This window comes from Trachinotus anak, unplaced genomic scaffold (assembly GCF_046630095.1).
Source record: "Trachinotus anak isolate AG129_WGS33_773 ecotype Australia unplaced genomic scaffold, CSIRO_AGI_Tana_v1 ptg000018l, whole genome shotgun sequence".
Classification (NCBI taxonomy): domain Eukaryota; kingdom Metazoa; phylum Chordata; class Actinopteri; order Carangiformes; family Carangidae; genus Trachinotus; species Trachinotus anak.
This window is the reverse complement of record NW_027273869.1, coordinates 11874117-11888040: the sequence shown is the minus strand read 5'-3', so window position 1 is coordinate 11888040 and position 13924 is coordinate 11874117. Positions and strand designations below refer to the sequence as shown.

Genomic DNA, 13924 nt, shown 5'->3' with positions numbered 1-13924 from the left:
GAAAAATCACAATACTAAAGAACCCCTCTATGCACAGAAAAAATATACTGTTACACACACACACACACACACACACACACACACACACACACACACACACACACACACACACACACACACACATTCAACGGTGTAAATACCAGCATAAAACAGGAACAAAAACACATAAACACATCCATAACCAACCCATTGGCCATTAAATGAACCCACCTTGATGCAAGTTTACATGTAATGATTATTTAAAATAAACGACAGCTACAGGGCAAACTGTACATGTGTTTGTTCCTCCCGGCATTATAATAACTTGTCTGAATAAAATAATTTTGAAAATTCATGCACATGACAGCAGGACTTCTCCATCGATGTTTTTCAATTCGATTGATGAGACTGAACTCTTCAACATCCCCCGCGCAACTACTCATGTCTGGTTGTTTACAATCTCGCTGGCTAAACATGGCCGTTAATAAACTCAGTCATAGCAGTTAGAGGTCGATAACTCTTGAATTGTTTTATTTTACAGGTCTTAAATAGCAAAACAGGCTATTGTGCGATTGCCGATTTAAGTGTTCGTTTCCCTTGTCGCTGGTTTGGTTTTATCTCATCTCCCTGTGACCCGTTAGCCGTTGAAGCTAGGTAGCGAGCTAACTTTTCCATAGGGAACAATGACAGCGACTTCTGCAGGTAGCAGTAGCTGCCTTGCCGCTAAAGGACTGGACATAAGTCTGGCTGCTCTACAGCGACAAGATCCATACATCAACAACATCGTGGACGTGGCTAGCCAAGTCGCTCTGTATACTTACAACAACAGGGCAAATGAGTGGGTAAGGCTGAACTGTGGTGAATGGTATCATGCTAACTTAGCTTAGCTTCGTCATCATCCCTAGCAGGCGCGCTTTGTCACCGACACAGATTTACCAAATGTAAAGATTAGCAGCAAGTACACCTAGATAGCTGCGGTTGTTTAGAGTGTAACGAGTTCATTTTCAGAAAGTGGAAATGTATAATATCGGTTAAATTTGTATCCTGTAAAATAATACCACAAGACGGTCTATGACTGCTGCCCCTTAGCTACAAACATGCGTCATATTGACAAACTCTCCACAGTGTAGCTCACTGGAGAGTCTGTTATATGGAACCCCTTCTTTGGCCAGTGGGACATCCAGCGGGTCTGACATCTCTTACCTGTCAGTGCGTTGACACACGTGATTATCAGCGTTACTGTGGTTGGCTCTTTGTGTGTTTTTCAGGAGAAAACCCAGGTGGAAGGAACCCTTTTTATCTACACGAGGTAAAGATATTGTTGCTTTGATATTTTGCAGTCTAAAGATTTTCCATGCCAAACTGTAGCTCTTTGACAGGCAGGATTCTCCCCTGACATTAGTAAGATTTTCCATGCTGACTGTTAACATTAGGATATTTCTTTTGTCAAAGTGATATCACTCTTTTCTCAGTTAGTCAGTAACATCAGTTGGGTATAACTACGTTTTTATAGTTAGCGTATGGTAACCTTGACATTCTTTCAAAAAGAAATCTATTTCAGAAAATATGTGAAAGGCATGACTTTAAGCTCAGAGTGGCTAATTGCTTTTTTTGGCATGGTCAATAACCTGCTTTCAGCTTAATTGTATAATGGCAATTATGATTGCTAAAGTCATTTTTGTTTCCAATTTGTGAGTAACTGATTTTTACTTGAATTTTTAACATGTATTTTCTATGTTGTGTCCTCTGTGTATTTCAGGCTGGCATCTCCCAGGCATGGGTTCACCATAATGAACAGACTCAGCATGGAGAACTTGACAGAGCCAATCACTAAAGACCTTGATTTCCAACTTCAAGACCCCTTCCTGCTGTACCGCAATGCGCGATGTAAGGAGAAAGACACACAGACAAACACACAGACACACTTCTTAAGTATGCCTGTTAATTATTAACGCCTTCAGATTTTCAAGTGACACATATTATTCTCAACACCTGTTGAGTACAGTGCATGCACTTTGAGTTAGTTTTACACCAACTACCATTTCTTTTAGGGTGATGTTCACTGCACTGAATCATAATTAACTGTTCTTAGCTGACACCTTTATTGCCCAGCTACTTTCAGTGTAGCTTACTAATGCAAATCTAATGCTTTTCAACCAAAATCTTGAAAGAGAAATTAGGATAAGCATATTTGCTGTAATGCTAACACATCACACATAAAATCACCTCAGGGTTGATTAAAGATGGACAAAAGTGTTCAATATGCACGTCATTTGAGTGAGACCCAGTAGTTCCATATAAGGAGCAGAGGTATCCGGGTGAATTCTATCAGCCTGACTCCCACTCAGACTTACATCTGGCGTACACACATACACACACACACACACACACACACAAACACGTTGCAGAGAGTGCCTGTGGGACAGGAGCCTGACAGCACTACAAAACCAGCCAGAGGAGATTAGATACACCACAACAGTCACTGATAATCTAAACACACATACACACACACTCACTCAGAAATCTTTGACACACACACAGACCACCCTTCCTCTTTGGTCTCACACTCTCCATCAGGCTCAGTGAGAGGCAGGTGGAATGCAGTGTTTAGATACCACTGGATTCCTTTTGCCATCTTTGATCCCTTTACTGTAGTACTTCATCCGTCTTATTTACACTTATACCTTATAGCCATGATTAAACATCCTATTGGCTCAGTGAAATTATGTGTATGACATAAACTTTCCTCAGTGACCTCTCTACACCTTCTACACCAGGTTTAAATGTATTCCGGGCACATGAAAGATGACCTGTGATACTAGTGGCCTCTATATGTGATGGGAACATCAGTAATAAGGGAATAAATTCCAAGTGAACAACTAATTCACTAGTCCCGGGAAGGAAAAAATGTCAAAATAATCACAGCTCATTTGGTGACTTTTCTCTGATAAAAGCAAATTTGTGTTGTGGTTATATAAGTTAAAGAGTGGGCGGGTACATAGCAAACCTAATGCTTAGTGGCTCTAAGTGATGTCTCAGATTTAAGATGGATAATAAAACACCCAAAAAGGAGAGATAAAGTATGGTTATGATCTAACAATTTTTTTAATCTACATAGCTGCTCTGATTAACTCAGATGATTGGACCCCAAAAACATTTTTTTAGGTTGCGGCTATGTGACAAGGTCGTCAAGCCTCCCAAGTACAGCAGGAGTAAGCTAACATTCACAGAACGTTTTGAGTAGATGATGGTGTGTGTGTGGTGCTGGGATCTTTTCCAGACAACTGTATGCACAGGAATGCATCTCAGCCCAGAAAAGATGTTTTTTCACCAGCCAACATCTGATGTGTAATACTATTTAGCCCCAGGCTATTGGTAATGCTGCCAGTCCCACTGTGTCGTGACCTCTGTGTGGAGGGGTCGTGGAATCTTATCATTAGACAAACAAGTAGCTCTCAGTGCTGCTGTAACTTCCTGGAATGGCAGTTGGCACAAAGTGGCACCCCCGGCTAAAAATACGCTGTGGAGATATACCACGGAACAAGGCAAAATTCAGTGAGGGGAAATTTAGCCTGAGCAAGTCATTATTCCTCTGACAAATATCCCAGTGCACATAAACTGATAGGAGGCTTTTTACATTTCTTCCTATAAGCACCTACAACAGTTGATGCCAAATGTGGCAACTCCTGATGAAGCAGAGCCCAATGGTTCAGACTTGAGTTGAAACACCTAGTCAAATAATCAATTAATGGTTCCACAGGAAAGTGATCAACCACTTCTTTGATAATCAATTAATTGTTGAAGTCATTTTTGAAGCAAATGGCAAACATGACCTAAGTCCAGCTTCTCGACTAAATTTATTTTTGTTTTAATAAACGCGTTTAAAAAATTAAAAATTAAATCAAACCTTAGGCTTTTGAAAACTGTAATGATCATTTTCCACAATTTTCTCACATTTTATAGACAGATATAGATGAATGAGAAAATAATCAGCAGATTAATGGATGATGAAAATAATCATCAGTTGCAGCCCTTATTTATTGTATTATTAACCCTTACATTTGACACCGATGTGGATCTGGTCTTAACTGGTGTATGTACTGTAGTCCTCGAGCCACACATACTGGATGTGGCTAACACTAGCACTCTAATTAACATGGCAGCAGTGTTCTGTACATCGGGTGTATGGACAGTCTTACCTCCAGGCCGGATGAATGTGTATCCCAGGTCTCTCTCTGACACCAGCGAGCCTTTAAATCTGACCTCAGGTTCCTCCTCCAGCCTCTCATGTTTAGGTTTCCTCTGAAACAGGCCTCTCAGCATGGCTCCACTGGTCTCAGAAGTCTCACAGTCCAGTAGTAATTGTCTTGTTGATCTTCTCCAGAACGTAAAGGTGTTTAGATTATGCCTTTAATTGTAGCTCCAGTGATTACTGATCTGAGTGAAGGTTCCATAAAGGTGTTGTGATAGTTAGATAGATTTTTCTTCTTCAGTAGCAAAGGATGTACTGATGGTGAACTGCTGTTCCAGGTAGCACTGTGTAAAAGGCAGTGTCTCCCTAGAACTGGCCTTGAGATCTTACTGCAATTCGAATGTAGTTAAGCGTCAGGGGGAAGGCACAAGGTGTAACAGTAGTAATAACATCGGTACCTTTAAATCTCAATATTTACCCTCTCCTTCAGTGTCATGAATTCCATTAATACAAACAAAGGAAGTCATGTTTCTTCACAGTCAACAATTATTCCCAGCATGGATGTGCGTAACCGTAAAAGCACCCACTCCTGACAAACCTCCAGCAAACTAAATATACACTAAAAGAATACCAGCACTGTTCATCATGACTGATGCAGTGAGGGTTCTCTGCAAAAATGATCACAGACTGCAAAAGCACACCTAATCCATCTTGGACAACACTATGGCCCACAAATGGCTGGACTGCTAACTATACTAAAGCTAAGAAAAAAAAAACTTAAAAAGTATTGTTTTTATCCCAGTAGTGCAGTTTGGGTTACAGCCAAACCCTGTTACCATGCTGTCAAAGTTAAAACTCCAGGAAACTGCAATGTGTCTGTGCAAGTCAAATAAAAACATATAGATTGGAGACAGTTAAAAATGTCTTCTTTCAAAAAGTATAGTCCCACCAGAACAAACAATGACAGATTGGCGTGCTGATTCCCAGACTCAAAAAATCTCAAATGAAGTCCTACCCAAATCCAAATGCCTTCCTATTCATCCAAGTTCCACTGAAGTCCCGAACTCAGAGAGTTGCTGTAGGTCAGCAGCAGACAACACACGTGCACAAGTGCTCACTGTTTGGCTGGTTTGTCGTACTTTTATAGAGGGTTAAAAAGGACCACACAGCTTAAGTCCTGGATCTCATACAGTCTCCAGTAGAGTGATTATTGCCAAACTTGCCATCATATTCAGAATTGACATTTCTTATTTTTCTCATAGTGACCCCTGTGAGTAGTGGTCTCAGTCTTTGGTGTCCTCCTGCTGAAGTTATTTACCCATGTGATGTTGCAGTGGAGTTCCCAGTCCAGTTCACTTGGTTAGGATCTGTCCTTCACCCATACAATGTAGATGTCCCCCTGCCTTTCTTCCTCTCACTCCAGTGTTGTTGACTGCTGCCCCCTTTTAGCTTTTTCTCTCTCTCTGACATCCACGCTGAGAGCCTAACCTTGTGGCCACGGCCACTTCTTTGTTGGTGCTGCTGGTTTTAGTCCCCCCTCCCACTCTATTCCTTACTCTCTCTCTCTTTTGAGGGGTTTTCAATCCTTTTGAGAATGAGACTTTTGGTAGATCTGGACAGGCTGAAAGCTTGTCTGATAATCTCTTCTATTAAACACACCTTCCAAGCTCTTTTTCCATTATCCTCTTCATTTTTATCTTGTCTTTCTCTCTTTGTGTGGGTGAGGCATGGTAGCATAATCAAAGAGACTGTCTGGTATCTAAAACTTCTCACGTTCTTGTTCAGCCATGTGTCTTTCCATCAGTTCACTTCAACATTTTTCATTCATTGACAAAGTTCAGTCTATGTTTCCTGACAGCTTAAGAGCTCTGAGGACTAGATGTTATTCTTTTGATGGAACAGCTGATAATTTCCTCTCTAACACACCTCACTTCTTTCTATTTCATATCCGACTCGCTCATTTTTTCTCAATTTTCCAGCTCTCTGACTTTGACTGTGGTGCATCTCTCTGTCTCTGTCAAACAGTCTCATCCCCAGTGAGCACTAAGTGGCTCTGGCTCCACCAGACAGTCTCCCACTGCAGTTACTTATTTGGTACTGGACTGATTTTCCCAGGCTCAACTGAACCCTGTGTGTGTGTGTGTGTGTTTGTGTGTATGTGTCTCTGCCGCTCCCTCTCCCTCCTTGTGTGTTCCTCTCATCCATACTGACCTCAGTGGCTTGTCCAACCGCAAGTGCGTGTGTCCATTTTTTGTGTATGTCTGTCTGTGTGGGAATGTGTGTGTGTGTGTCTTCGATAGGACTACGGTGGTGACGCTGTGAGCCACATAGCGCGGACCTCACTTGTTGCTTTTTATTCTCTCACTCTCTCATTCTCTTTTCTCTCTGCCTCTCCAGCTCATTCATAAGTGTTTCTCTTTCCTTTTCCCTTCTCATGTCTTTAACACGTTGCCTCCTTTCCTTTTTTTGGCCCTAGCCTTATCTTTCCTTGAGTCCATTTTAGGAAGTAAGTGTGTGTTGAGGTGTGACATGATGTCTTGCTGTCCTGTTTAAGGTTGTCTGAAATGTGTCCATAGCACCAAGTGTCAGTCTTTTAAGGACTGGAATTTGGCCTAAAATACTTGCTCAGATTTGCGCAGATTTTGTTCAGTTTTTTCTAATCTATAAATCATATTTCTGCCAGTTTAGGTTGTATTATCTGTAGGCAAACGTCCCATGTGGCTGCTCGTTTTAAAACAGAATTTATCATTTGAGAAATGTGTCTTCTTCTGTTGAATCAGAGAGGAGATTTTTTAGAAAAAACATATTTATGTGTAGGATATAATTGGCTATTGTAGTAGTTTATCCAGAAGAAATATTGTTTTGGTGTTTCAGACACTAGTATTGTAATTTCTTTTACACAATACCTATATATTTGTTTAAGCAGATAAATGAAACAAGTACAAGGACTGGAGGAAGTGGATATTTTTTAGACTTATGCTGATTTTATTTCCTGACACTAAACATTGCTGCTAAGTAAAATAGTGTGAGTCTCTCCTCACTGACTTGAGTTGGATAATTATGCAACAACACTGGCTGCGTCAATATGCTTTTAGGAGCAAGTGCAAATGAAAAAAGTAAAATGAGTCACAGTGTAATGTAATACAGCCTACTTACTTACTGCTGTGTAATCCTGTGACAAATGTGTGTTAGTTTTGCCTTTTGTCTCCCTTGATGACCATGTTTATCTAGTTCAAGAGACTCCTGGGGCCCATGTTTTACTGTGTAATGGCACTGCTGACTTCTGTTCCCATTGGCCTGGCTGGGAAATGACTAATTTAAAACTCTGGGTTTAGACCCAGCAGGGCTAATAATAAACCGTTAACATGTCTATCCAGCCTGCATTGATGTCATAACAGCAGGACTGAGCTACAGCAAGTCTGTGCATTCATTTGATTTTAAGGGTATGGCAGGTCAGTGGGCTCATTCTGTCGTCTGCTGACCTTACAAGCTCAGAAGTGAACAGGCAGTTACATTATTTCACCAGCTAACTTGGTTTTCAGCATTGACTGCGTCATGACTGCAAACCATGACATTTTGTTGCATCTTTGTTTATGTAAAGATGTTTAGAAATATAATACTCTCTCTCTCTTTCTCTCTGTCTCCTAACCCTACTCTCTCCCTCTCTTCTTTCCTCACCAGTGGTTATCCACGGGATTTGGTTCTATGATAAGGAGGATTGTCAACGCATTGCCCAGAGGATGAAGATGTAAGTACTCATATAATAGTAAGTTAATAGACACAACAATTAAAGAGAACAAATGTATATGCCGAAGTGTGTTTCATATCTTAGTCTGCACATGACAGACTTCTGGTGTATATTAATGGCTCTGCAAGTTTTAAGATAACAAACAGCAGTATGTTTTCATGAACTTGGCTTCAAGGTTGACAGAGTACGTTTATCTTACTGTGGCTAAAACACATCGTAGGTGTAAAGATAAAGTGGTTGTCTTATTCTCAAATGTGCTCCAGTTTACTGCGTGTCACTACAGTTATTACAAACCTTTTGAAGAACCTCAGACATGCATGTTTATGGACTCCTTTTTGCAGTCTGACCCAGCAGGAGCAGGTCCTGGCTCAGTCTCAGGGTGGTTGGTTGTCCCCAGCGGGAGGAGGAGTCAGTGGAGGAGGAGGAGGAGGAGGAGGAGGAGGAGGCGGCGGCGGTGGCGGCAGAGGCAGAGGCGGTGGCGGTGGCGTTGGTGGTGGTGGTGGTGGACGCAAAGGAGGTGGAAGTGAAGGGAAGGGAGTGGACATCATCCAGATGTTGACCAAAGCACGCACAGAGTATGACAAGGTAGGCAAGGCAAGTTTATTTGTATAGCAGCTTTCAACAACAAGGTAGTTCAAGGTGCTTTACATGTGACAGATTTAACAGTGGAATAAAGATGATTTATTTTGAATTTATTCTAATAAAAGACAAGTGATTTAAAAAAAAAATGATATGAGCAGTCTGAACGGTTCATAATAATGCAAATCAGCAGATCAAAAATATATTTTGTAGGAGTCTGCAGGGTTTTGGTGTGAAATATGATAAATAGAATATTAGATATTCAAATTTTGGATTTATCTGTGTCCCTGCTCACCCTGTATGTCCATTTTTGTTTCTGTTCCTTATGTGTTTTAGGACAAGTCGACTTCAGAGCCAAAGGAGATTGGAGGCAGCAGTGTTCTATATGGGAATCCCAACCTAATTAAACCAATACCTGTTAAACCAACAAACACTCAGGTGAAACATGCAGTTCATATCGACATTCAGTTTTACACTATTGTATTGATGTCTTCTTTTTATTGAGCCCTTTCAAGATTTGTGATGTACAACAAGAGCTCCTCTCTGATTGATTTCCTGTTAGACTATTTGGATAAATTTGCTTCAGAAATAACTGAAGCTTATGCATTTGCTCCAGTTCTCTCTTTCTTTTCATGCCTGCTGCTTGTCGTCTCCCTTATCCTCTGTGTTTGTCTCCTCCAGGACAGTGAAGGTGCTGAACCCAAGTCTCTCTCTCTGGCCACTCTGTTTGGCTCTCAACATCAACATCACCACTCATCCAAACCTGACCCCGTCTCTCCTGTGGCTGTGCCTGTGACGGGGTCAGCAGGAAAAGTTGCTCGTCCACCTGTAGCCCGCACACTGATCTATGATGATACAGTGAACTCTGGCAGAAGTGTGACCTCCAAGGGAGGTAATGCCACCCTGGCTGTGTGTTCAGATGGAGGGATCAGGGCAGTAGCTGGGCAAGACGGTGGAAATGTTGCAGGCTTGCTGCCGATTCCCGTGACCGCTCATCAGCAACAGCAGCAGCAGCAGCACTGCCCAGCCATACAGAAGCTCATGCAGGGACAGAGAGGCGTCGGTGGGGTGCTTCAGACTGTGTCTGAGTCCCCTGAGAACAGGCTGTGCGACAACGGGGTGCCTCTTGAGCATCACCACCACCATCACCATCTTTACCATCATCATCATCAACAACACCACCATCATCACCATCAACAGCAACAGCAGCAGCAGCAGCAGCAGCAGCAGCAGCAGCAGCTTCAACCTGACCCAATCCAGAGACTTTTCCAAACCCAGCCACCTCCTTCTCCCTCCACCTCCTTCTCCTCTGCTGCTCCCCATTATTGCTCCAACCCCGCTCCTCTGCAGCAGAACCCCCATCTCTCTCCCCAGCCCATAATGGTGGACTCTGTGTCATGTTCCCACCTTCAAGCGCAACAAAGCCAGCAGCTGCTCTTCAGCCTTTCTCAGCCTCAACAAGAAGCCCAGCACAACAGCCAGTCAGCTTTAACTCTACAGGGAGCAGGTGGGGCATCTTCTCTGCTGTCAGTATGTTACTAATAATCTGTATGACCATGTACTGAATAAGTTCACCACACACACTTTTCAGCCATTCTTTTTTTAGATAAATAAGTAAATTCAAATTCAAATTTAAATTGCCCCCTGGGGACAAAAACATTTCTTGAATTGGATTAAGTAATACATTATATAATGTATAAAACAATAAATAGTAAAAACAACTTTTAACAATATTTTTCCTACTTTGCCAGGTTTGTTGCCATCTCAGGTGACCAGTGACCAAGTCATTCAACCTTCCCAAGGTATTTTATCAGTTTTCTTAAGATAAATAAAGCTCACTCTTTGTGTGTGTTTCGTGTCAGACGAACCTTAGTGAAGTCATACACAGATTCCGGTCTAATTTAGCAAAGGTTACATTCAGAGTGCACAGGATTGCACAAATTCAAGTTCTGTATTGATGTTCAGTAACATCAGACATTTCCTAAATTATCTCTCAAATTATTCTTTCATTTCCTGCATGATCTAGGAATCTGTACCATATTGTTATGCCTGCAAGATGCCTGTTCTGTGTAAGATGTTAAAATTATTGCATTCATTCGGCCTCTCATTTTCTTTTGTCAGGTCTGTCCTCCCAGATGCCAGGTGTGGTGTCTCCTCACGAGCTTCTTCAAAAGCTCCAGCTGGTCCAGCAGGAGCAAAGCCTGGCTTCCGGTGATCCCCCTCGACTCTGTCCAGGACTGGCCCCTCGATTCCTGGGGCACACTCAGAGTCAAAGTGCAGGCTCAGTTCTGGGCCCAGTCCAAAATCAGACTGCAGCTACTGCAGGTGAAAAGGCTGCACTGCAGTTTCAGGTAAGTGCTGTGAACTCAGTTAGCAGTTGTTTTTGATTTTGGACATAGGAGTATAGCTAATGATAAATACTGGTCTTTCCTGTTGTGATAAAACTGAAACCAAGTCAAAAATATTGTGCATGGCCACTAATTTCTAACCACCATTAAAAACTATAAAAGAATACTAATAACCTCCTGTCTGTCCAGGTCATCTCCCCCCAGAGAATACCAGCCACTGTGGCCCCTGCCCTGCTCCTCTCTCCCAGTGTGTTCACTCAGGCAAAGCCTAGCGGAGGGTTGTCAGCAGCTGCCCAGGAGAACTGCCCTGCCCCTTCAACCCTGCCCAGACCCACGCTGCAGGAGGAGGTCAGAGTTCTGTCCAGAAGCCAGCTCCAAGCCACTCTGCTGCATCTGATCCAGGTAAAAATGAATATTACCAACAAGTATCATTGCATGCTAATATAAACAAACACAGACCATATTATATAAATATTACTTGTGTGTTTCAGGCTGACAGCTCATTCCTGGACACTGTCTATGAAGCCTACATCAGCCGCTTTGCTAACGGCTCCGGCAGCAAGTACTGATGACTCTCCACACCCTCTGTCTATACCTACAACTTGTCCAGAAGTGTGAGGCCCATTCTCTCACCTAATATGGATGTACGACTTCCTCCTCCAACACACCACTCCAGTCACACAGACACACACTTGCTGTATCTCCTTTGCACTGTATAGCCTGACTCTCTTCACTTCAAACCAAGTCTCTTTAGTAGCATCAAAAAGCAGTTATTATATGAAGTTATAAATCTGGTTGCAGAAAAAAAGCAACTTTTCATTATGTGAGTCATCTAAAAACAAACTCTCTCAATCTGAGGACCATGAGTACAAACATAGCATAACCATACAGTCTTGACCTCACCTGTAGTTCAGGAGTTTATGTAGCTTATACTGTAGTTCAGTCTCAGTGGAGACAAAACATGCTGCAACTTCACAGTTTTCCTGAGGTGTTTTCACCTAATGTAGCAGAATTTATTTTTATTAAATTTATTTTTTTGTCTTGTCTTGTTATAATCTATAGTCTTTACACCATCACAAGCATCTAGCACCAGCCAGCCTTCAGGGCTTTAACAAACAAGTCTTCCTAGTCTAAGTAGTCATAGTTTGAGGAATATGCTTAAACTGACTTGAAACTGACTTCACTTATAAAATGAAATGTAAAACATGTTAAACATGTTCTTTCCTGTACATTTGGAAAAGTAAATTTAAACACCATCAGAATTGCTTTGATTTGAATCTACCATTCTTTTAATTTATGACTAGTTTGCTTTCTTAAAGAATTTTAAGTATGTGTAACTATCCAAATGCTTTTAAACTGATTAAAATGATACCTTGTCATTTTGACTTTTTTCCCCCAGCAGACACCAGCTCTGATACCTGCATTGTTATCTTAGTTAACTGAGTAAAACCAGTGTTGTTCACAAGCACATTAGTTAGCCTGCAGAAAGCTATATCCACTTTTTTAATGTAAGAATCACAGTGTCCCCAGTCTCAGTGTGTAGGAACGATTAGTCTGATTCCTCCTCCTCTGAACATTGTTATCATCATGAAGGAGTTCAAAATGACATGGTATCCATTTAACTTGAAGAAAAAAAGGAAACAACAGGAGATTGTCAACCTGCACTACCTCACAGAGAGCTTGTTTGGAGGTGTTAACCTGTGTTTTTACTTAGTAGTAGCAGATTGTCAGTTATGTGTTTGGACAGTTTCAAGGTTACATAATTGAATATCTCTAATCTTACTGGGAGTTTTCTTCCAGTTTATCTAAAGGGACTTCATCATCACAGAAATGTGAAACAATGAACAAACTTAAACAAACCGAAACATAATTCTTTTCTGCCAAAGTTGTTGTTGCATCTGAAAATGTAATAGTTTGCATTCATGCCACAGTTCGTGACCGCTCTTCCTGCCAAATAAAACGGCTTACAGAAATCTCCCTCAGGTACAATAAAACCACTCACCGATCAGAGGCTTTGTTATTGACAGTAAATACGGTTAAATAAATGATTGCTTGGTTAAATAGAGATTTAAAGCAATAAAGATCAATACAGAGGACGTATAGATATTTCTGATAATAATGTATTGGAGTTCGCAGGCCTGTTCAATGCAAGTATAGTAGAAAATATTATACACATATGCTGCAAAAATGTCACATCCACACATTTCTCATTCATTGCCACTCAGTTCCCACCACAGAAGTCAGTTCATAAACAAGTTTCTTTTTGTCAGAGTTTGAAGTGTGTGTTTAGCTCCTGTGCTAAACTCAGGCAATGGCCACTCAGAACAGTAGCCACCGGAGAGGAAACAAAAACAGCAGCAAAAAAAACACAAAAACAAAACTTTACAGATAACAGAAGATATTTTTTTTCCTATTTTTGTACTCAAGAAGTAAAATGTATTGTTTTCATTGTACAAATAACCAGCATGTTACATTAAAATTTAAGTCAATTTCATTCAGATACAACATAACTACAGCTCTTTGTTGGAATTCAAATTATGTCATCCATGATCTTTTTTTTAAACCTGTCATTAAAAACAATATGACACATTAGAATGTTAAAGGAAACATTTTTTTTCACAAGTTTTATCAGTTTTTGGAAAATGGAATATATTTGAATTGGATATTAAATGTTGTCAAACAGCCTCTGTTGTGTATTGTCTTTTTAATGTCTTCACATGGATCTGCATGGCTGAGTGTTACTATGATGATGACGTTGATGATGATGATTATTATTACTCAAGATGCAGCCCAAAGTAACACTAATCACACTGAAGGTGCACTCAGTATTGCTTTAATGTCACGTCATTGCTTTCTTTTGCCACAATCAATAGTGTAACATAATGTCAACAGTGATTAATCAGCCATTTTTACACACCCAGCAGTATTGAAAGACCTTGCCCAATTACCTCCCAGTAGTCTTTATACGACATTAATTTTTCCAATAATAAATCACTCCCGGTGTTTGTCGTGCTTAACTGAGCACACAACAGAAGCCAATACAGCAGAGCTGCTGACACAATGGTGTTAATTTGACTG

At 41.0% G+C, this 13924-nt stretch overlaps 2 protein-coding genes across 15 annotated transcripts in view; one reads left to right on the top strand and one right to left on the bottom strand.

Moving 5' to 3' along the window:
- Nucleotides 1–4675, bottom strand: part of cacna1c (calcium channel, voltage-dependent, L type, alpha 1C subunit) — a 197078-nt gene extending 192403 nt beyond the window's left edge. For 10 of the 14 annotated variants that reach the window (XR_011694214.1, XR_011694213.1, XR_011694217.1 and 7 more), the window contains exon 1: nt 4179–4675. Coding sequence is in view for 9 of the 14 variants with exons in the window: in XM_071502787.1 (XP_071358888.1) it covers nt 4179–4302 (124 nt within the window). In the remaining 5 variants the exon portion in view is untranslated. The remainder of the gene's footprint in view (nt 1–4178) is intronic. The other 4 variants (XM_071502790.1, XM_071502788.1, XM_071502792.1 and 1 more) reach the window with 1 other exon arrangement.
- Nucleotides 395–13531, top strand: dcp1b (decapping mRNA 1B). The gene is made up of 11 exons (XM_071502801.1): nt 395–821; nt 1248–1288; nt 1739–1866; nt 7853–7919; nt 8261–8504; nt 8835–8936; nt 9180–10005; nt 10250–10300; nt 10620–10849; nt 11036–11248; nt 11338–13531. Exons 1-11 carry the CDS (start codon nt 663–665, stop codon nt 11413–11415), a joined length of 2139 nt encoding a protein of 712 aa, XP_071358902.1. The 5' UTR covers nt 395–662; the 3' UTR covers nt 11416–13531.
- The last annotated feature ends 393 nt before the right edge of the window (nt 13532–13924 follow it).